The 24,586-nt window shown below is 43.5% G+C and overlaps 1 protein-coding gene across 4 annotated transcripts in view; it reads right to left on the reverse strand.

The window, feature by feature from the left end:
• UBA7 (ubiquitin like modifier activating enzyme 7) overlaps positions 1-24,586 on the reverse strand; it is a 71,151-nt gene that overhangs the window by 44,166 nt on the left and 2,399 nt on the right. The window contains exons 2-10 of one of the 4 annotated variants that reach the window (XM_061617724.1): positions 17,893-17,955; positions 17,020-17,188; positions 14,331-14,465; positions 13,607-13,713; positions 13,241-13,331; positions 11,167-11,311; positions 10,617-10,750; positions 9,480-9,630; positions 9,147-9,304 (exon numbers count right to left, since the gene is read on the reverse strand). In XM_061617724.1, the coding sequence (XP_061473708.1) occupies positions 9,147-9,304; positions 9,480-9,630; positions 10,617-10,750; positions 11,167-11,311; positions 13,241-13,331; positions 13,607-13,713; positions 14,331-14,465; positions 17,020-17,188; positions 17,893-17,948 (1,146 nt within the window). In that variant the 5' untranslated portion in view covers positions 17,949-17,955. Of the gene's footprint in view, positions 1-9,146; positions 9,305-9,479; positions 9,631-10,616; positions 10,751-11,166; positions 11,312-13,240; positions 13,332-13,606; positions 13,714-14,330; positions 14,466-17,019; positions 17,189-17,892; positions 17,956-24,586 lie in introns of those variants that run through there. The other 3 variants (XM_061617725.1, XM_061617726.1, XM_061617727.1) reach the window with 3 other exon arrangements.

Consider the following 24,586-nt stretch of genomic DNA (forward strand, 5'->3'; position numbering starts at 1 on the left):
TAGAAAACTCAACACATTGTAATGGCATCATTACAGTGTGTTAGTACGTGTACTCTTTTTTATTTCTGTTCAAAAATGATTTGATTAAAAAAATCAAATTATTTGCAAAAATAACATTTTTTTTGCAAATAATTTTTTTAAAATATGCATGTTATCATCACTGAAATTGTTTACTGTGCATGGCTACCAAGATCCTGCTGTGTTGTGTGTGCTTTTTTGATCTTCTGTTCTGGACCTCATGCTGGATGTGCACAGAGAGAGAAAAGTGGGCGGGCAGGCACAAGTGCTGCTGCTGAAAGCTATAAGCGTACTCAACGTATGTGATGTGCACACTCACACCTTAATCAATATGCAGACAAAAGCAGGAAAAAGCAATTCTTGCCAGGACTTGCAAGGGTTTCTTGCTATTGCCTGGTGTTCAGCAAATCCCTCATCAATCACAGCTCTGATTTAGCTCATTGGCTAAAACCTGAAATGGAGTAGCCTGCTGGCTCATATAACAGAAATTGTAGGGGATGGGGGTCTCACATTTTGGTGTATATCTTTTGATCCAGAGCACTTAGAAACTTATTTTTTAAAAAATGAAAGCTAAGAATCTGGGGTCCCTTGCTGGCCCCGGGCCCTGTAGAAATAGCCCCTTTTTATCCAGTTTATCCAAATAGACCCTTGTCTGTGTGCCCCTCTCAGATACTGGTGGACTTCAGTTCCCATCAATCCCAGCCAGCATGTTTTGTAGTCCAAAACATCTGGACAGCCACAGGTTCCCCAGTCCTGATCTAAGAGATCATCATCTCCTCATTGCAGATGAATGTTGAGATCTAGTGGTTTGCCTACAGCCACTTAGTGAGCTGAGGTGGCAGGTATAATATTTGTCCCAGGGACTTTCTAAGGTCAAATATTATACCTGCCAAAATCATACCTGTCAAAGCACCCTTTAATTACACTTAATCAACCTGAGTTATAATATTGAGGAAGCAGAAGGTGCCAAGATCAGGAAGCTCAGTGCCATGCATATACAAAGGAGAGAAAATGAGCCCGTTAATAATGCCATTATTGCAATCATCCCTCTTTTCACCACAAATCACTCATAGTGCAATCCTGTACACATCTACTCAGGAGTAAGCCCCAGTGAGCCCAATGACTCCCAGGCTGTGTAAAGGACTGCAGCCTAAACTGAGATTTAAGGCCAATTATAAACAGATGTCTCCTAGATAGCCTCTGGGATAAGGAGGGGCATAGAGACAAACAGGCAGAGGATAACAAGCCCTAATTAGTGGACTCTTAATGGGGACTTTCCCTTCTGTTTTCCTGCTTGGGTAAGAACATGAGAACATACAAAAGAGCCCTGCTGGGTCAGACCAGAGGTCCATCTAGTCCAGCATTCTGTTTTCCACAGCAGCTCATCAGATGTCTGTTGGCATGAGTGTAATAGCATTTCCCACTCATGATTCCCAGCAACTGATATTCAGAGGCATCGTGCCTCTGATATTGGATGTAGTACACAGCCATCATGATTAGGAGCCACTGACAGTTTTATCTCAATGAATTTGTCTAATCCCCTTTTAAACCTGCTCAAGTTGGTGGCCATGACTACATCTTGTAGGAGTGAATTCCATAGTTTAACTATGTGGTCTGTAAAAAAGCACTTCCTGTTGTCTGTCCTGAATCTTCCCACATTCAGCTTCATTGGGACTCTTGGTTCTAATATTTGAGAGCGGGAGAACACACTTCTCTCTGTCTATGTTCCACACACCATACATAAATTTATACACCTCTATCATGTGCCTTTTCTGAAGTTGCTCCAACTGTATTTAGTCATTTTGATTGCCCTTTTGTAGCTCTATATCCTTTCTGAGATGCAGTGACAAGAACTGCACATGGTATTCCGAGTAATGATATGGCAGTTTTATTTTCACACCCTTTCCTAATGGTCCCTAACATGGAATTCACCTTCTTCACAGCTGCCGCACACAAGGTTGACATCTTCATCAGTTACAGCAGGACCCCAAGATCTCTTTCCTGGTCAGTCACTCACCACTGGCTGTCTGAGAGAAATCTAACCTTCAAAAAACAGTCTCAAAGCTTAAGATGCCATCTGCTGGACATTTTAGAAAACAGGAGCAAAACCCTACATTCACTAACAAATTAAAAGTACGGGTTTATAATCTGCTGCATAGATTTACCCCCTTCTCAGTAGATGAACCAAACTGAAGGGATAGCAAAAACTATGTATGGGTGAGAGATGAAAGACAAGCAGATAACAGGTCTGTTGAAAAAGAGAGCAATCCAAACCCCCGATCTTCCATGCCAGAGGGGGGTTGGATTGCATGGAGGTATCTCTTGTCTGGGGAGCTCAGCTGTTGGTGGGGGAGCCTCACCAGCAAGAAGCATCCCAACTTGGCAATCACTCGTGACCGAGTAAGATTGTCTTCCAAAATATAGTCTTTAACAATGGATCCGTCTGAATCTGTATCCACCGCCCATGTACCAGACCATGACTAGGGGCTTCTGGATTTCACAGTCCTGCCCCAGTCACCATTTGCCAATCGCCATGGGACTTTTGTTATGGAAGACGCCTGTGCGTGAATTTGTTTTATGTGGGGAGATCGGTGCACCACAATCAACACACAATCTTGACAGAAAAAGGCTTTGATCCAATGGCATGGGTACCATGACGATTGGAAGTCTTTTATCTGCTGCAGTCTTCATCAGCCGTCACAGCCATTGTATCATACACATTGTTATCCTCCACCTGTTCTGCCATTGAGGACATTCTTGGATCGTTCTTTGTCTGGTTCCTCTCCCTTGACCTTACCGCCATGGGTGACCCTGCTGGGAGTCCATGACTCCCGACGGCATTGCTCACAGGGTTCATTGGAACATGCAAGCCCACTCACCACTACAAGGTGACGATCCAGCGAGGGGAAGCATCCCAACACGCTTGCCCAAATGGTGTGCAGAAGCTACTATCAGAGCTATTCCTGCTGTCAGCAGGCCAGATCCTGCTGGATCCTGAGCCAGCCTCGCTGTCATCACATAATGGCAACACCAGGTCTGATCTGGGCCTCTTTGCTGCACCAGACTGGGAGCTAGCGCAAGGAAGGACCATTTCCCCCCCTGCCCCTTACATTTTGTCCCAGCCAGTGCAAGGAGCAGAGCTGTGCTGCTCCATCAAGTCCTGCCTCTGCCGGCCAGGAGTTTGGATTGCAGCCCAAGACAATTAACATCAATATGCTTTTGTTTAAATGATTATAATATTAATGTGTAGTGGTTAAGGTGTTATGACCTGGGAGACCAAGGTTCAAATCCCCACACAGCCATGAAGCTCACTGGGTGACCTTGGGCCAGTCACTGCCTCTCAGCCTCATGAAAACCCTATTCACAGGGTCGCCATAAGTCGGAATCGACTTGAAGGCAGTACACACACACACACACACAAATGTTTAAATTAAGTGACGCTCACCATTGAAACTACATTTCTCTCTTATGGTTGAAAAAGGTGGAAAGCAGTTAGAAATAGTTTGTACAAGCAGTATTATCTAAAATGGATGCGTAAGCACCTGATCTTTTCCTTTTTTTCACTTCCAGTTTAGCATATGAAGAAGAAGTTGTGTGTTGGAGATTCAGACACTGTAGATATTCCTTCAGATATTATACTAAAAAGTTTAAACAGAAGCCCAACAGCCCCTGGGGCAGTTGCTAGGGCCCGAGGGCAGGGACCACTGCTGGTGCTTGCCCTGCATCCCCTTTGAGGGTTTTTTTTCCTGACCTGGCACTCCATGCAGCTGGACCTAGACAGTATTTTCATTTCCTCTAGTTCCCCATAATTTCCCCTGACCTAGCATCGCTCTGGGGCACTGTGGGAAATTACAAGGGTGACTAGACACAGATGGCCAGCGTTGCTTAGAGGGCTGCCACTGCAGTGAGACAAGCTCACTAGGGCTCTCTAAGAGAGGAGGGGTCCCACCAGAAGTCACTTTGCTGAGGGTCTCCTCAAACATGGAGCCAGTCCTGAGCATAAAACATTTGGGCATCTACCACCTGGGACTTCTAATAATGTCTAAAGACACAGGTGTTCGCTTGATCATTCCCAACTTAGCACTAAAATGAAACTGTTTTTCTTCCCTTGTATGAAAAGATCCAAAGCGGTGAGCTGTTGCAAACCTGCATGTTCATTGACTCATATCTGCACTCATTTAAAACTGCCTAATTGTATCTGATTTTTTCTTTTACAAAAAATCAGCTGACAATCCTAACTGACAAATCCAGAACAAAACCAGCTAGGTTGGGTTGTTAAAGAGGGCAGGCAGCAACCTGAACTTCAGTGGTGACTCAGAGGCAAATGGATGACAGGAATACGGCACTGACCTTTTTGTGTAGGATATCCAAGTTGTTGCCATTTCTGGGCACAACTGGTAAATGTATTGGTGATTCAATCATAACTGATGGGAAGCCTGGCCTTCAAGTAGCTTCAGAATGCTTCTTGCATCTTACTTAACGAAAATACATATATTTTGATAACTTTACAATGCCTACTTGTTTTTAAAGTCTGTTGATTTTATTGGCATTTTCTTATGAATATTTTATGTAAGTCACGTAGAGGATTTTTTTTCTCATGAAGTGGTATGCAAATCTTGTTAAATAAAATATTATAAAAACCACTGTCATTAAGGTTTGTACAGTCCAGTATTCAAATAATCTCACATGCATTATCCAGTGGTAATTTTTACAACAACCCTGTAAGGTCAGCCATTTTATTATCCCTCCTACAGCAGGTGTGTGTGTGTGTGTGATTTGAACTGGGGACTTTCTGATCCTCTCAGCTCTTATACTGCACCAGCTGTTCTCTTTATTCAGAGGGCATAAATCTCAACAGCACCTTCCTGATACTATAGTTTGTGGCCTCAGCAGTTTTCATGGAAAGGATCAGCTGCAGTTTGGTCTACCAAGGGTGCTTCCAGATGGGTGTTTATTGTGGGATTGGTGCCCCTCACACAGTCACATTATTTGCAGCACCTGCATGCTAGCACTTAAACGCCAGCCCACATTCTCTTCCTCCTCCCCAATTTAATCTGGATTTACTCTCCAGGGAAAATCTGCTCATTAAAAAAAAACAAAAAACCGCTTGCCAACAACCCATTTGTGATATCTTAGGCTGAATCCAATACATATCTATTTAGAAGTCAGCTCTATTGGATTCAATGGGACTTACTCCCACGTAAATGTGTATTGGATTGCAGCCTATTTGCAAATTAAGACTCTATCTGGAAAAAACTCAAATGAAGTGTTCACGACTAAACAACAGTATGGCATTTTATTGCATTTTTGTATTTGCTTTTATTTGTAATTTTTAAAACAATGTTTAAGAGAATATTTTGTTTTCTTGCTGCTTTCCATGTGATCATTACTGTACCAGTATCCAGTTCTCATTTGTAATGTTTTATTTTGATATTTTGTCTACTTCAAGTGGGGAACCTTTGACCCTCCAGCTGTTGCTGAACTACAACTCCCATCAGCCATGGTGGGCTTGACCAATGGCCAGGGATGATAGGTGTTGTAGTTCAGCAATATCTGTAGTGCCCACATGTTTTACTTGATCATTTAAAGACAGGTTGGAAACTAGTTAGAGATTCCTTTAGAAAAGCGAAGTGGTATTATTGTTGTTATGTGCCTTCAAGTCGATTACAACTCATGGCAACCCTATGAATCAGTGACCTCCAGTAGCATCTGTCGTGAACCACCGTGTTCAGATCTTGTAAGTTCAGGTCTGTGGCTTCCTTTATGGAATCAATCCATCTCTTGTTTGGCCTTCCTCTTTTTCTACTCCCTTCTGTTTTCCCCAGCATTATTGTATTTTCTAGTGTGTTCTATATTGTTTTAAATTTTTAAATTGTGCTTTAAATTGTTTTTAAAAGATGTATTTTAAATGGTATTTGTTTTTGGTTGTTGTGAACCACCCAGAGAGCTTTGACTGTGGGGCGGTATACAAGTTCAATAAATAAATAAATAAACAAATAAATAAATAAATAAATCAGGTCTTCTCATTATGTGTCCAAAGTATGATAACCTCAGTTTCATCATTTTAGCTTCTAATGATAGTTCTGGCTTAATTTGTTTTAACACCCAATTATTTGTTTTTTTCACACTCCATGGTATGCACAAAGCTCTCCTCCAACACCACATTTCAGATGAGTGGATTTTTCTCTTATCTGCTTTTTTCACTGTTCAACTTTCACATCCATACATAGAGATCAGGAATACCATGGTCTGAATGATTCTGACTTTAGTGTTCAGTGATACACCTTTGCATTTGAGGACCTTTTCTAGTTCCCTCATAGCTGCCCTCTGCAGTCCTAGACTTCTTCTGATTTCTAGACTATTGTCTCCATTTGGGTTAATGACTGTACCAAGGTACTGGTAATCCTTGACAAGTTCAATGTCCTTGTTGTCATCTTTAAAGTTACATAAATCTACTGTTGTCATTACTTTAGTCTTCTTGATGTTCAGCTGTAGTCCTGCTTTTGTGCTTTCCTCTTGAACTTTCATCAACATTCATTTCAAATCATTACTGGTTTCTGCTAGTAGTATGGTATCATACATGCAAATGCAATTCAATATAAACAAGTGTAAAATTATGCATATTGGAGCAAAAAATCTTAATTTCACATATACGCTCATGGGGTCTGAACTGGCGGTGACCGACCAGGAGAGAGACCTCGGGGTTGTAGTGGACAGCACGATGAAAATGTCGACCCAGTGTGCGGCAGCTGTGAAAAAGGCAAATTCCATGCTAGCGATAATTAGGAAAGGTATTGAAAATAAAACAGCCGATATCATAATGCCGTTGTATAAATCTATGGTGTGGCCGCATTTGGAATACTGTGTACAGTTCTGGTCGCCTCATCTCAAAAAGGATATTATAGAGTTGGAAAAGGTTCAGAAGAGGGCAACCAGAATGATCAAGGGGATGGAGCGACTCCCTTACGAGGAAAGGTTGCAGCATTTGGGGCTTTTCAGTTTAGAGAAAAGGCGGGTCAGAGGAGACATGATAGAAGTGTATAAAATTATGCATGGCATTGAGAAAGTGGATAGAGAAAAGCTCTTCTCCCTCTCTCATAATACTAGAACTCGTGGACATTCAAAGAAGCTGAATGTTGGAAGATTCAGGACAGACAAAAGGAAGTACTTCTTTACTCAGCGCATAGTTAAACTATGGAATTTGCTCCCACAAGATGCAGTAATGGCCACCAGCTTGGATGGCTTTAAAAGAAGATTAGACAAATTCATGGAGGACAGGGCTATCAATGGCTACTAGCCATGATGGCTGTGCTCTGCCACCCTAGTCAGAGGCAGCATGCTTCTGAAAACCAGTTGCCGGAAGCCTCAGGAGGGGAGAGTGTTCTTGCACTCGGGTCCTGCTTGCGGGCTTCCCCCAGGCACCTGGTAGGCCACTGTGAGAACAGATGCTGGACTAGATGGGCCACTGGCCTGATCCAGCAGGCTCTTCTTATGTTCTTATCTGCATATCTTAAATTATTGCTATTTCTCCCTCCAATTTTCACACCTCCTTCATCTTGTCCAATCCCGCTTTCTGTATATGTTCTGTGTATTGATTAAACAAATAGAGTGATAAAATACACCCCTGTCTCACACCCTTTCTGATGGGAAACCAATCAGTTTTTCCATATTCTGTCCTTACAGTAGCCTCTTGTCCAGAGTATAGGTTGCGCATCAGGACAATCAGATGCTATGGCACCCCCATTTCTTTTACAGCATTCCATAGTTTTCATGATCTACACAGTCAAAGGCTTTGCTGTAATCTATAAAGCACAGGGTGATTTTCTTCTGAAATTCCTTGATCCATTCCATTATCCAACATATGTTTGCGATGTGATCTCTGGTGCCTCTTCCCTTTCTAAATCCAGCTTGGACGTCTGGCATTTCTTGCTCCATATATAAGAGCCTTGTTGTAGAATCTTGAACATTACTTTACTTGCATGGGATATTAAGGCAATAGTTCGACAATTACTGCATTCCCTGGGATCCCCTTTCTTTAGAATTGGGATGTATATTGAACACTTCCTGTCTGTGGGCCATTGTTTTTTTTCCCATATTTGTTGACAAATTTTTCTCAAAATTTGGACAGATTCAGTCTCAGTAGCTTGTAGCAACTCTATTGGTATGCCATCTGTTCCTGGTTTCTTCCAAGTATTTTAAGAGTTGCTTTTACCTCACATTCTAAAATTTCTGAGACTTCACCATACAGTTCCTCCACGAATGAATCTGTCATCTTTGCATCTCTTTTATAGAGTTCTTCATTGTATTGCTTCCATCTTCCTTGTATTTCATCTCGGTCAGTCAGTGTGTTCCTCTGTTGATTATTCAACTTCCCTACTCTTGGTTTAAATTTCCCTTTCATTACTCTAATCTTCTGGAATAAGGCTCTTGTTCTTCCCTTTTTGTTGTCCTCTTCTATTTCTACACAGTAATCATTGTAATAGTTCTCTTTGTCCCTCTGTACTAGACGCTGTATTGTTGCATTTAGGGTTCTGACCGTGTTTCTTTCTCCTTTTGCTTTCCTTCTCCCTTTAACCATTTTAAGAGTTTCATCAGTCATCCATTGAGGTCTTTCTCTCTTTTTAACTAGAGGTATTGTCTTTTTGCATTCTTCCCTAATAATCTCTTTGACTTCACTCCATAGTTCTTCCGGTTCTCTGTCAACTAAGTTTAAAGCCTCAAATCTGTTCCTTATTTGATCTTTATATTCTTCTGGGATGTTATTTAAATTGTATTTTGGTATTATGATTGCTTTGTTCTTCTTCTTTAGCTTTACTGATTTTTGATATGACCAGTTCATGATCTGTACCACAGTCTGCTCCTGGTCTTGTTTTTGCAGAAAGTATGGAACTTCTCCATCTTCTGCTACCAATTATATAATCAATTTGATTCCTATACTGACAAAGTGAAATGTTATAGAAATGATTATATTTTTAAAAAATGTAAGAATTTAAAAAATGGTTTGGGCCCTTCAGTGTTTCATACATTCCCAGTTCCCCATACCAGTAACACAGATGCATGAGATGCATGAGAAATGTCCTCCAAGTAGTTCAAAAAGCTGCCTGTCCTCTCAAGGGCCTGTCACTCACCTTCAGCACCTCTTGGGCAGCTAGGCCTCCGATGAAAGCATTGATAGGGCTCAAGTCACCTGCACATCCATATGAAAATGTCCGCACCAGATCCTCTTGTGGTAGCTCCGCCTCACCCACAGAGAGGGTCTGGGCCAGATTCACCATCCTATCTGCATCTGCCTGCCAAGGAGAAAGGATGGATGAGGCTGGGAAGGGGGCCTGGCTTAGGATACTATAACAGCTGCTTGCATATATATGCTCTGCAGAAGGAGACAATATCCAGCTCAGGGCTGGAAAGGTGAGGTTTCTGGGGAGAGGGGCCTGGGCTGATAGAAAGAAGACTGAAGAGACTTGCCTCATCTCTGGGCCTAGGCAGTCGTTGCATTTGGCTCTGGAAGACGTGAAGTGCCCAGAAGGCCATGTGGAGAGAGCGATAGCGGGGTAGTTGCCCTATAACTGGAGTCTTGATTTTAGGATTAGCCAAAGAGGCATGTAGGGATTTCTGGGAATACAGAAAGATCAGCTGAAAGGATCAGAATTATCTCATTCACATTTTTTTCTTTAAAGCAAGGATGGGAAACCTCAAGCTCAGAGATTGAGTGCGGCCCTCTAAGCTGCCCTATCCAGCTCTCAGGAGTCTCCCAGGCTATGCCTCCCCTCCAGGCTACACCACTGCTCACCTGGCCTTGTCTCTCATGTGCCCTACCCTCTGCCCTCAAATGCTTTGCCTGGCTGGAATATGTCCTTGAACTGTGATAATACCTCTTGCAAGCTTGGATGGAGAGGGGTGTGCAAGTGTTATGTAGAAAAACCTGACTTTTCATGGCTGGAATGTAGCCTACTGTGAAAAGGTAAGAGTCAAGTCCATTGCCCTGCCTACTTTCTGCCTCTCACCTCATCTACACCTGGCATGAGGATCCTGGAAGATTGCCCAGGAGGGAATGTGGCCTTTAGGTTACATTTCCCCACCCCTGGCTTTTGGCAACATATCTCAAGAACTGTCTCCCACTGACATTGTTGAATAAAGGAAGCTGCCTTATACCAAGTCAGACCATTGGTTCATCTAGCTCAGTACTGTCTAGACCAGTGTTCTTCAACCTTGGCTCCCCAGATGTTGATGGACTACATTATCCCTGACCATTGACCGTGCTGTCTGGGGATGATGGCAGTTGTAGTTGTATAAGGTTGAAGTACAGTGGTCTAGACTGACCGGTCGCATCTCTCCAGAGTTTCAAACAAGGATCTTTCCGAGCTCTATCTGGAGATGCTGCAGATTCTATCTGAGATCTTCTGCATGCAAAGCGTGGAGCTACAGCCTCTCGCTAGTTGCCTGTATGGGGTATTGCATCTCAGACAACCTTGTCCTGGCTCTAGAAGAGCACAGTTCCCATCTCCCTTTCCTGGTGTGTCCTCCAACTAAAATCCTCAGCCATAGCAATCTAGGCCCTTTGTGAAGTAGCTTGAAAAGGATAAGTTTATTTTTCCCACCCTCTCAGAAGTCTCTAGCCAAAGACAAGAACATACAAAGGAGTGTTTTTGAGGCATCTTGACTTTGGTGAAGATCCCACCACATTTGTAGGGAGAAAAAGAAGACGTATCTCCAACTTCCAAGCTGTGTGTTCCTAAATAGACACAGAGCACACACATTAGGTCTCTATTCTGTTTTCTTACCTGGTTAGTAGGAGTAAGTCAGATAAACACATATTAACCCATTTTCTACCAGTGCATCTCCATAACATAGACCTCTCCATAACATAAGCCTCTGCATTTCTTCTGGAGGTCTCTTGACTGACCAAGCGTTTAATCTCTGCTAGCGAAGTCCCACAACATTCCCCTGATATGAGTGTCGCAATGCGTCTTTCCCTGCAACACAGGGCCATCCCATCCTTTTGTCAAACTCCTCTCTCATAATCTTTGCCAGCCTATCTTCCTGATGTGTCCTCCATATCAGTTCTCCTATTCCCCTGTGGACACTTTCTGTATGTAGGCAATAACTGCACACACAGACATAAGAGGATGGAAAGACAGGGCCTGTTACCTTTCAAACAGATTGGGCGGGGCTCAGAGCCATTCAATTCAGTCATCCCCTCAACCTCTGAGAATATCACCCAATCACCATCCTCAAAGTGGTGACCTTGTCTCTCCTCATTGTCACAGGCCACTGTCAATATGCCAGGGTTACCCTGTGAGAAGAGTTTTTATTATTATTATTATTATCATCATCATCATCATCATCATTTATAAAAACCAGTTACACAAACATTTGAGATATAGACATCCATTATTAAAATATGCAATAAATCCATCACATTAAAACAACACAATAATTAGAAGAAGAGACTTGGGTCAAGAGATCAAGGGAATGCCTGCGTATGATTGTATAGTTACTCCAAGCTCAGACATTGTTTGGGGTCAGGGGTATAGTCATCCAGGGTTGCGGGGATGTGTGTAGACCCCTTACATTTTGGGGAGCAGTGTCCCTATGTATGTGGGGAGAGTGTATTAGCCACTGAGAAGAGTCTTTTCACTTGGCTAACAACATGCTTCCTTGTCCTTTTGTGCTGATGGGAGCCAATCAGAGTGAAAGGAGGTGAGTCAGTCACTAAGAATTGTTCTCAGTAGCTAATCTCCACACCTCCCCTAGGGTAAGTGAGAAGTGAGCTTCATGGGAAAATACCTTGATCTCCCAAATCCTAGTTTCACACTTGGCTTCATTTCAGAATTCTTAAATCAAAATGTTTCTGGCACCGTTTAGCCCCCAGAGACAGAGATTGACGAGGGGAAAGCCTATGCACTCAGCAGTTTTATTCTGGTTCTATAATTCTGTAATTGCAGAAGAAACAGTGAATCCTGGGGGCATGGCTGCGAGGGGGCATAGCGTGATTATCATAAAGGGACCCTGCATTTCTCAATTTGCCATTGCATTACTGTTTGGGGTTGCCTTGGAAGGAGACAAGTTCAATCCGGGGTATCCAGAGCTTGGAAAAGTTACTTTTTTGAACTACAACTCCCATCAGCCCAACCCAGTGGCAATGCTGGCTGGGGCTGATGGGAGTTGTAGTTCAAAAAAGTAACTTTTCCAAGCTCTGGTATGACAGAGGTGGGCCCAGCTGCATTAACACTATTAAATGTGTTTGAAGGTTCTAATCAAGATATACTGTGTAAAGCAGGCCCTCCCTTAGCCTGTGCGGGGCCCGGGGCAAAAGCATACTTGGCCCCCCCCCACATTCTTTCTCTCTTTCAAACCTCCCACCCAGAATAAGCCGGCAAGCGCTGCCTGTAAACGCGCTGCACAGCTGATGAGCGGACGGCAGGCAGCACAAGGAAGCCACTCAGGCAGGGGATTCAAACCTCCCGCCTAAAAGCCTCACGCACACCCGCTTCACAGCTGATGAGCGGAGAGGGGAAAGACCGCTCAGGCACGCAGCCAAAGAGCGGGAGATTCCCCAAGAGCGGGAAGCGGCTGGCAAGACTACATGGCTTAAAAGAAAAAACCCCGCTACAGCCCAGCTTCTCATCGCCAAGCGCAGCGGCCCCCAAAGTGCGGGGCCTGGGGCAACTGCCCCCCTTCCGGTGCCTAGGGGCGGCGCTGGTGTAAAGAATTAATCCTTTTACTGTAAGAGGCAGTACATCTCAAAATCGATTATAAATGGCGCACATTGGATGGACTTTCCATAGATTGATGGTATGGCTGGGTACGAACTGTGGCCTTAGCTGAGAAACTAACAGCACAGATCAGAAAAGTGCAAGGTCACGTCACAAAGGACAAATCTGAACTTGTACTGTTTCCTTTCATTCAGCTTATTAATGCTCATGATCAACAGCACCATCCTCCTCATTTGCAAGTTCATCTATGGAGATCCACTTTGGGATGAAGAACCTGCTTTTGTTTGACTGTTTTCTGATGTTAAGGTCTTCCATGACTGGACTGTTCCATTTTCCAGGCCTTTTGCTTGTTGCAGTTGTTGTTCTTGTGTTTTATAAAATGTCAATATATATATATATATTTAAGAAAGGAGGTGGACATGGGACAGGGACATGGGCAGGGCAATAAAATGTGGAAGAAGCAGATTGCTGGTGAAAAGAGACTGTGTAACAGTGAAGAAAATTACCTGAGTGATGTTGTGAATGGTGGAAGAGGCAGGTTCACCCTCCGAAGGATCATACACCACAAAGTGTTCTCCGAAGTCACAGAACAGTTGTCTGGAGCCAAGAGACAAAAGCAGAAGAGGCCACACTTCTTCTGATAGGTCTTCTTCCCCATCCAGTACACTCAACCACTGCACTACCCTCTGAAGTGCCACCTCTCTTTCATCGATACCAGATCTACCTGTGCAGAGAATCTTCACCCTGCCTGCAGTGCCCTTCCACCACACTGGCAGCTGACATGAGCTCTCACTTCCCCTCTCATTCTGCCCACAATCACGGTCAGTCATGCCCACCTCCTGGAAGAAGGACACAACCCACCCAGCACATACCCAGCAAGCCCCTTTGTGTCAGCTAGGACAAAGCAAATGTTGTTGGTGTGGCAGAAATCACTGATTCGCAGCTGCTCCTCCAAGGGAGAGTTGGTCAGGACCACAACCTGTAATGAATGTTGAGGGTTAGTGCTGAATAGGATCAGGTGTGACAAGCCCACATAAGGGGATTAAAAACAGCACAACAGAGAGCGCTTTCCAAACAGATGCTCTTAGCCATCGTGCTAATGTAATGCAACCTCTTAGCTCGTTTGCTGAGTTCCTTTCTCAGAAAGGCGTATTTATTTGGCATGCAGAGCACTGGCAAATAGCGCCCCACAAGATTGCAGAGCATTGGCCTTGCTGAGAAATAAATGGCAGTGCTTCGTTCCTGCCAAATCCTGCTCCACTGCACCACTGAATCTCAGAGAGTGTCATTCAATACAACACAATACAGCTCTTCCAGCCCACCACAGGCACTAGCTGCTGGATCTCCACCTAGCATTTCCAGTGCAGTTTCAGAGCAAAACAGTCAGTAGCTCCTGAGAATAACCTGCCTCTACACTACCAGTAAGAGGAACGACTGGGCACTGGCCAACAGGCTTGCCACTATCATAGGGTAAAGAGCAGGAGGTCTCCCATAGACTTGGGTCAGACACATCAGACACCGTGATTTTCTAGAATCACTAGAATTGCTTCCTCTCTCACTTCCATGACATGATAAGCCACACAGCTCTGTTGTTACCTGGAAAGTAGACAAGAAGCTCTCCGACAGCCCCTCTGTATAGGCTTGCACAGGGACATAGCTGTTCAATTCTTCAAGGTGGCGTTGGGAGACCCGAGCGCGGTTTTGCCCCACATCATTCTCTGAAAGATAGAACTGCGGAGACACAGCAATGCTAAGAGTGAGGAGGGAACAGACCACTTTGTAGGGATGGCCAAGGATTTTGCCCTTTTGCTAGCTGCTCTCCCCCAGATTCAGGGCCTAACTGCATGGCATATTAACAATGCAATTAGCAAACATATTGTGTATTTTTAAAAAAAAGCAATTCTGGGCACAGGTGGAGGTTGTCACCCAGATTGCAGTGAGCAGGAAAGGTAGGTTTAAGCCTTCTCTTTTCAGCAGCAATCTCTGTGAAATCTCCTTCCGCCCCACCACAAGAACATAAGAAGAGCTTGCTGGATTGGACCAGTGGCCCATCTATTCCAGCATCCTGTTCGCACAGTGGCCAACCAGATGCCCATGGGAAGCCCACAAGCAGGACCCGAGTGCAAGTGCACTCTCTCCTCCTGCAGCTTCCGGCAATTGGTTTTCTGAAGCATACTGCATCTGACTATGGTGGCAGAACACAGACATCACAGCAAGCAGCCATTGATAGCCTTATCCTCCATGAATTTGTCTAATCTTCCTTTAAAGCCATCCAAGTTGTGGCCATCACTGCCTCTTGTGGGAGAAAATTCCACAGGTTAACTATGTGTTGTGTGAAGAAGTACTTTCTTTTGTCTGCGCTGAACCTCCCAACGTTCAGCTTCACTGAACGTCCACGAGTTCTGGTGTTATGAGAGGAGAAAACCTTTTCTCTACCTACTTTTTCCATGCCATGCATAATTTTACACATGTCGATCATGTTGCCTCTGACTTGTCTTCTCTCAAAACTAAAGAGCCACAAATGCTGCGACTTTTCCTCACAGGGGAGTAGGGATGGGTGAGAATTTCGATTCAGTTCACATTTCAGGCAGAATTTATCAAATTTGCACTTTCTGAAACAATATGAAAACGGAACCACAGCCATCCTTTGAAATTCACATTTATTAGAATTTGGGGATGCAGTTTGCCAACTAAACAATATTTATAAAAATGCATATATTAGGGGAAAGTGTGCATAAAAATGAGTATGAGTGAAAATTACATGCAAAAAGACATGATGTGATGAGAAATGGCTTATAAATATGTGTTTATTTGGAGTTAAGCCCTCAGTACACTGGCTGAGAGCAGACTCAGAACTTGGCTTACAGCTCTATTTGCAGACTCCATCGGCCATCAAATATACACTTAAAATAGGAGCATACCTATTTCTGCATCAGGGCTGCTTGCAATGCATTCTGTGATTCCACCAAGCCAGCAGAAAACTAGGTACTGGGTGTAGAAATCAGCATTATGAGGACATTCACTTTCACTGATGCTTTCAAACAAAAAAAGGCCTAGTGGTTGCAAAGATAGGCTTAAAATTATGACGGCAATGCTTAGTGAAATCTCAGGAGTCCAAGAGAAACTTGTCAGGGCTTCGAGTGACCAAGGGCAGGACTTTAGTGCCTTACACTGCCTCTACCACTTTGCACAGCTTTAACCAACAGAACTGTGCAAAAATGTCACAATTTATTCAGGTGTTTTATTCCACTTTTATAGTTACAATTTTTGACATTTTTAGCATAGGACAGGCCTGTTGTTGAACTAGAGTTGCAAAAATACAACTCCAGTCTCTGCAACCAAATATACTGAAGATGTTGAACCAGGTTACCAGAAGACTGAGTCAACCTGTTCAGATCTTAATGTGACAATATTTCTTGTTCTGTCTGCTTTTAATAATAATAACTAACAACTGACTCACCAGACTTCCCAAATTGTGTAACCTTGTTTGAATCTCATGACTAGATTATACTGGAAGCTATGAAAGCAGTTCAAGTACCAACAACAATTAGCAACTATTATCTAATTGTAGTTATTATAGTGAGCTATAGACTGGGACCAGTCAAGAGTTCAGGTGACCTATGATTTAATACGAGATGTTGGAACATAAAAGGAAACTGAAGCATAATTTACTTATAGGTTACAGAATTCAGCCTTTCTTGCTACAGAATTTTGATTTATATATTTAAAAACAAATTTAGACAAATAGTATCCTCCACCCAGAGTCATGACAAGGGAGTATGCAGTGTGGGGTTGCAGGAGAAAATTATATGAAGACACTGTAGGATTGAAGATTATATGGAACAGCTTGGCACAAAATCCTGGGGTATCTTTATCACATCCAAAATATCAGTTTTGGAAATTCGGGCTGTAATCCTACACATTTACATAGGAGCAAGTCCCACTGAACTCAGTGGAGCTTCTTTCTGAGTTGACATGCATAGGATGCACTCTCAGAGAAGCAATGCTGCAAATATATATTAAGGAAGTGGAAGGGAGTTATGGTACCCCTATGGCCTTGAGGAAGGCAACAAGGACAGAAGAAAAACCACCACAGAATATGTGAACAGTGGCAAGGGAGGGAAGAAGGCTCTGGTGAGTGCCTCACTCTTGTGCTCCCATGTTTGCTAGGCAAAGCTTCTAACAGTGTGATCCTATAAATTTCTACTCAGAAGTAAACACCACTGAGTTCAATAGGGCTTGCTCGTAAGTAAGCAGGTAGATGACTGCACCCTAAACAGCATACCTGTGAGGAGAGGTCACTCCACTGAGCATCATTCTGGTCATGGACAGTGACCGATTTCACTCCTGCGAGGACAATATTCTTTGCAATCTCCACCCCTAGGCCCTTCATTCCAGAGACCAGCACAGCAGTTGTCGCCATTTTCTGCATGGCCTCATAGCCCAGAACATAGCTGGGGGGGAAAAGCACACATCACTGTGTTGGAATATGGTGAGTACACAAAGGCCTACACAATACCACACCCTCACCTGCTCTCTTTGAACTCCACCTCCACCTTTTCCTTGCCAGCCATTTGTCCCTGCCCTTGTCCCATCTCAACTAGGGTAGCCACTTACACTTTGCCCAAAAAGAGGAAATAGGTCACCAAAATAGAGGACAAAAGAGTGTGCCAATTTGCATAAAGTTTGCATATGCTGATTTATATGAATAGATTCATATTTAGAAATAATTACCATAATTTAACCAGAAATACAATACATCTCACCATAGTGTGACGGTGACCAGGTGACCTGTGTGCCTGCTCAGTCTGCTGTTCAGGTACTAACTGTTAATGGGCAACTTTTGATTGATTGATTAATTGTTTGAATTTATACCCCGCCCTTCATTCCAAAGGAGCCCAGGGTGGCAAAAATGTCTGCGTGGGGGGTCATTATTTCAGACTTTTTAGTATATTTCTCCATCACTTACCTAACTTTTTTTTTAAAAAGTAGAATTATTGCACCAGAGCACTGATATACTTTAATTGCAAAAAACTACTTTTCCAGTATGCAATTGAATCCCTCCCACAAAACAGTGACAGTCTGGAGGTGAGCCCAGTCAATATCCCTTTTTGGTGTAGCTCATGCCTGTCGCCATGTCATGTGTTGCAAGACTTACAGCTGGCGAGAATACAATTCCTTGTTGATCTCAGGAAGGCTCTCCAAGGCACTCATTCTGCTCCTGCCCATCAGAAACAAAAAGGCTGAAGCATCTGTTAAGAAAATTCTATCCTGCCTCTCGGGTAAGAATAGATGGGGGAAAGACCCAGTGCTATTAAGACAAAAGTCTCCCCTGTTGGAAGTGGGGCAACAGCAACTCCTGTTTGGGTTCTTTTGTTTGTATTCCAGAAGGAAGAAAAGAGTTAGGGCCCTCCAGCAGGCTAGGCTTGTCTAGTTTTACCTGTGCTGTTCTCTACCTAACTTCCTTCCATTGTAAACTGATATGCTAAGGGAAGCTGGCCTGCCCCTCCTTCATCTTCTTCTTCGACTGTCCAAGGAGAGAGGAGACATCTTTGTCTTTGCTCTCTCACCTGAGCCACGAGGGCAATACCCAAGTCTGGGCATTGCGCCTCCAACTTAGTTAGAACCAGGTATGCCTTTCCTATCCACTATGCATTTCTATAAATAAAGTAGCTTTTCTTATTTTACTAAGTCAGACGGCTGAGTATCTCTGCATACACACACACACATTTCCATAACAAAGGGTTATGGCCGTGAGTAAGCTAAATTTAATTGTGAGTTGTGCCTGAAAGCTAAAAGGCTAAGTACTGCGTGTGATTTACAAAAAGAGATCAAAAGGAGACTAGGTTAGAGAAAGAAAAGCAGAACAAAAGATAGGAAACCATGGCTGAAGAATCAACACTTAACACAAGCATCCCAAAGCTGGAGAAGGACAATTATGCGATTTGGAGTATTCGAATGATGGCACTTTTGGAAGGGGAGAATCTTCATGGAGTCCTGACTGATTCTGAACCCTCAGCAGCGGATGAGGCAGCCACGGCATCCTGGAAGCATAACCATGCCAAAGTGAAGTCTCTTCTTATTTCTGCTTTATCAGATGAGGCACTAAATGTTTCCATGGGCTATAGGAATACTAAGGGGAAAGCTTGAAAATGTGTATCACAGAAAATCTAAAAATCATGTGATGTTTCTCTATAAGTCACTGTACACTCTGAAACAATCTGACAGAGAGGATCTGAATCAACATCTAGAGAGATTTACAAGTCTGCTCTGAGAATTAGAAGCCTGTGGGAGATTGTTAGGTGAAGATTTACAAAAAGTAATACTCCTAGCTTCTCTAAATCAACGTCATTATATAACAGCTTGCATACTAGAACAGACAGATCAGAATATGGATCAGATTATGTCATATTTGAGAGATCAGGACTATAAAGAGAGACAGGAACAAGCTCTGTCTGAAAAAGCAAATTTTACTGTGGGCAGAAACAGCGACCAAAGGCTGGATAGAGATGAGTCATGCCCTGAAGCCACAGAAGGGCACAGACAAACAAAGGAAGAATTGCTTCAAATACAAATCTTCTAATCACCTTCAAAGAGACTGTCCTAGAAGGGAGACAGGACAAAGAGCTGATTTTAAACAGAAGCAAACTGAACGAAAAACAGATAGCCAAACTAAAGTGAAGCATTCCAGTTACCATGTATCTGATGGAAAGAATGATTATAAAACCAGATTTTTAATTGACACTGGTTGTACCGCACATTTGTTGTTGTTATATGCCTTCAAGTCGATTACGACTTATGGCGACCCTATGAATCTTTTTTTTAATGATAAAAATTCGTTCAAGAACTTAAGTCCTCATACACAGAATGTAATCACAGCATCAGATGTTTTCCGTTCTCAAGGAATAGGCTCGATGAAGCTACTTTGCAAAACACCAGAGGGCGCCAGATAGCTTGAATTGAAAAATTGCCTATTTGTTCCAGCATTTAAAGATAATTTAATAAAACAATGGAGCTTGGAGGTGAACTTTTTTTAAGTGACAAAGTTTGCCAAGTTTTAGACCAAGGAGAAGTGTGTTGTACTGCAAAATTGAAAAATGGACTTTTGCATTTAGAATATTTTGAAATTATTTTGAAATTATTATGCATGCAAATACAGTCAAAGAAACCTGTGATTCTGGATGTTTACATGTTTGGTATAGAAGAATGGGACACGCCAGGTTAGCCAGAATCAATGTTCTAGAGAAGGAAAATTTGGCTAGAGGCATTAAAATTGGACAATGTAAATCCACAGGAAAGTGAGAATGTTATATAAAGACAAAAAGTGTGAAACCAAAATTTCCTAAGAAAAGTGAAAGGAAAACTACAAAACCTCTAGAATTAATTCACACAGACCTTTGTGGAGCCATTAGAACATCATCACAGGGCGGAAATTTATACATGCTCACTTTCATGGATGATTACTCGAGGTATACTACAATGTACCTACTGAGAAAGGTCAAGTATTTCAAACATTGAAGGAATATGTCAGAATTGTGTCCAATAAATTTGGCAGAAAGTCACAAATGATAAGATCTGACAATGGTGGAAAATTTGTGTCCAGGGCTATGCAAGACTTTCTACATGAGGAAGGCATAGAGCACCAGACTACTGTTGTTTATACTCCAGAACAAAATGGGGTCACGGAACGCATGAACTGGACTGTTGGACAGTTGATTTGTTCCATGTTGGAAGATGAACAGTTGCCACAGAAGTACTGGGGGGAAGCAGCAGTTACTGCCACCTATCTGCAAAACCGACTTCCAGCAGCTGCAACCAACAAAACACCTTTCAAGCTATGGCATGGTCGGGCACCAAGCGTGTCTCACCTTCGTGTATTCAGCTGCAAGGCCTTTGTGCACATTCCAAAACAAAAGAGGTTAACATTTGACAACACTGCCAAGGAAAGAATATTCATCAGATATTCTCCAATGCAGAAGGGATACCAAGTCATAGATCCCAAAACTGGAGAAGTTGGAGGATACAGAGCTGTCCACTTTGATGAAGGAAGGTGTGCACAGCAACCAGAAGGGGCACCACACCAAACAGATGACAGAGAAATGGAAGAAGAAACTGAGCTATTCTTCCACAACAGAAAAATCACAGTAATATACCAGCAGAAGAAGGTGAGCAGTCTGAGCCAGAAGATGCATCAGAGCCAGAAGGGGCAGCTGAAGCACCAGCACCCAGAAGCTCTGAAAGCACTAACAAAGGTGTACCACCAGAAAGACTTGTTTACCTCGTGAGAGATGAACTTCCAGAGCCAGAGAAGTGGAAAGAGATTGAAGCCTTACCCAAAGCTGAAGTTGAGAGGTGGAGGCAGCCAGCCAAGCAAGAGCTGGAAGCTCTACACAAGAATAAAACTTGGACACTGACCAAGCTTCCTCAAGGAAGAAAAGCTGTGGGCTGCAAGTGGATATTCAAGAAAAAGCCAGATGCTGCAGGAAACGTTGAGAGATACAAGGCAAGACTAGTAGCCAAAGGATACTCTCAAAAGTATGGACAAGACTGCTATCAAACATTTGCTCCTGTGGTCAAACACACAACCATCAGAACTCTTCTGAGTATTGCTGCTAACAAGAAAATACAGATGGAGCACATGGATATAAAAACAGCATTCTTGCGTGGAGAAATAGAAGAGGAAATCTACATGCAACAACCACCAGGGTTTGAAGTTCCAGGAAAAGAAACTCTAGTGTGTAAACTTCAAAAATCCATCTGTGGACTTAAACAGGCTGCCAGAGCCTGGAATGAGAAATGCTCTTGAAGGAAGGCTTTGTACAAGGCAGAGCAGAGCCATGCCTGTACAGCAGATTCAGCAGATGGATTTACTGATTCATGTTGATGATCTACTATTGGTTTATCAAGACCCACAGGGCAAGCAACAACGAGTGAATAATCTCAACAAGGAGGTTGAAGTGAAGTGCCTAGGTGATGTCACTCACTACTTCGGAATACAAATTGAAAGAGAAGATGATGGATCCTTCTTGCTGAGTCAAAGACAAAAGATCAAAGACCTTCTCGAGGGTCTAGGACTGAAGGATGCACTTCCAGTACCTACTCCAATGGAAGTAGGATATCTGAAACTGGACCATAGCGAACAACCATGGGAAGACCATGAGAGCTACAGACAAGCCATCGGGAAACTTCTGTATATCAGCACTGTTACCAGGCCAGATGTGGCAGCAGCTGTGGGATACCTGTGCAGAAAAACCAGATCGCCAACCAAGAAGGCCTGGGAAGCAATCAAGAGAGCAGTGGTGAGATATCTGAAGGGCACTGCAACCATGAAACTGAAGTTAGCAGCTACCTGAGATCCCAAACTAGTGAGATATGCAGATGCTTATTGGGCTGAAGACACTACAGATTGAAAACCACCAGTGGAAACATCTTCTACTGTGGAGATTCTGTGATCAGCTGGGCAAGTAAGAAACAAGAGACTGTAGCACTCTCTTCCACAGAAGCAGAGTATGTGTCAGCTTCCGAAGCCAGCAGAACAGTTGACATGGCTGCTTGAACCGTTCAAAGATTTAGGCATCTCTATACCTGGGCCTGTCATGATGCATGAAGACAACCAAGGATGCATCAGACTCATGCAGTCAGAAGAGGTGAGTTCATGAACCAAGCACATTGTCATGGCCCCGTCAGAGGACTCCTCAGATGAGGATGACTTGGGAGTAACAGCAACAGACCCAGGAGCAGTAGGAGACACGGAGGAGCCTCCTGAGAATCCAGCTCCTTCTGCCCCTCAGCTGCAGAGCACCCCAGGGACAGCAGAGGCCCTGCAGCCAGACACAGACAGTGAACAGGATACTCCCCCCTCACCTGCAGAACGTAGACAGCAGAAGGTCAGGCAGAAGAGAGGCAGGCCTGTCTCCTTAAGGCCCAAACACTGAGGGCTCACACCTGCTGTCCATCCTGCTCTTTATAAGGCACACCTTGGCTGCAGCTTGTTGCTGACTGCAATGTCAGGTGTGGTTTTGTGTAGATCTAGTTTCCCTGCAGCATCTCTTTGACTGACCTCCTTGGCAATTGATTCCGGACCTCCACTGACCTCGCTTCTGGACTTCTGGACTTCTGACTCGGCAAGTATGCTTTGGATAGGCCTGGCAGATTTACAACCCGACTGCTGGCTAAGGACTTTCCTTCCCTGCCAAAGACCCAGGAATTTCCAGCCCCCCTGACACTGCTGAGGCAGTGTAGAGCTGACACACATAGATGTGAAGAACCATTTCATTAGAGATACCTATCTCAGAGGACTACTCAAGATGGAGTATTGTCCAATGGAAGACATGCCTGCAGATGCTCCAGCAAAGGTGTTAGGCAAAGTCAGATACTGCAAGCTGCGAGACAAGATAAATCCCATGGGCTGAACTAAACACTCGTTGAGAAGGGATGTCAGAAGTTGGGCAAGAGCAACTCCTGTTTGGGTTCTTTTGTTTGTATTCCAGAAGGAAGATAAGAGTTAGAGTCCTCCATCTGGCTAGGCTTGCCTACCTTTACCTGTGCTCTTCTCTACCTAACTTCCTTCCATTGTAAACTAATATGCTCAGGGAAGCTGCCCTGCCCCTCCTTCCTTTGTCTTCTTCTTCGACTGTCTTTGTCTTTGCTCTCTCTCCTGAGCCATGAGGGCAATACCGAAGTCTGGGCATTGCACCTCCAGCTTAGTTAGTTAGTTAGAACTAGGTATGCCTTTTCTATCTACTATGTATTTCTATAAAGTAGCTTTTCTTATTCTACTAAGTCTTAAGTCTCAGTGATCTAAATGCAGGGTAAAAGCCTGTTTCTAAGGTAAATACGTACACTGGCGCACACACAGCTCAGACCGCTGAGTATCTCTGCACACATGTACATATTTCCATAACATCCCCATGCAGGTCCTGGCTGGATACTCCTGTCCTTGCTTCTAAATCTGTTAAGCTGGAGTGGCAGAGATGGTGGTAATCACACCCTGTGGGTAGTGAGAAAGTTTCACATATCCATGTTATGCACTGCCTCAGTGTAGTGAGTAGGTTTGTTGTTCGCCTGTTGTATAGTCAGCCTGTGTGACTTTGCCTCCTGGGACTTGGGATCTTAAATTTCCCATTGTAAAACCAGAGCAAACAACCCACTTGTACTTTCTTGGGCATCATTAACTCCACTAAGCATGGCTTGGACCACAGGAAAACCCAAGTCCAGTTTATAGCAAAATAATAATCAAGGAATGTCAAATGTCTATCACAGTACTTTTCAGATTCAAGTCCTCTGTTTAACCACAGCCAGCTATATGTGGCCCACTTTATATATTTACTACATATGTTTCTTTTCTGCTTTCTCTCTCTTCTCCCCCATCCATCAATCTTCTGTTTTAGTCTTCTTTTCTTGTCTTTTAAAAAAACCACAAAGGTAAATGGTGGTTATCATGATTCTGATACATCCACCTTAGATTTGCTCATGACCCAGCTGTGATCCCAACTCACCATCTGAAGTCCAATGTGTTTAAATCAGAGCTTGGAAAAGTTACTTTTTTTGAACTACAACTCCCATCAGCCCAATCCAGTGGCCATGCTGGCTGGGGCTGATGGGAGCTGTAGTTTAAAAAAGTAACTTTTCCAAGCTCTGGTTTAAATGACATCGCACCTTTTTACTTGGGTAGCATGGAGTCTCTTCTGGAGCTCAACTGTGGATGGTGAACCTGAGGCCCTACAGATGTTATTGGGCTGGGCTTTTATCAGCCCCAGCATGGTCAATGGTCAGGGATGATGGGAACTGCAGACCAACAATATCCAGAGAGTAAAGTTAGCTATCCCTGACTGGAGGATGGCGTTTTTGGG

The sequence above is a fragment of the Rhineura floridana genome, chromosome 3 (assembly GCF_030035675.1).
Source record: "Rhineura floridana isolate rRhiFlo1 chromosome 3, rRhiFlo1.hap2, whole genome shotgun sequence".
In the NCBI taxonomy this organism is placed as follows: domain Eukaryota; kingdom Metazoa; phylum Chordata; class Lepidosauria; order Squamata; family Rhineuridae; genus Rhineura; species Rhineura floridana.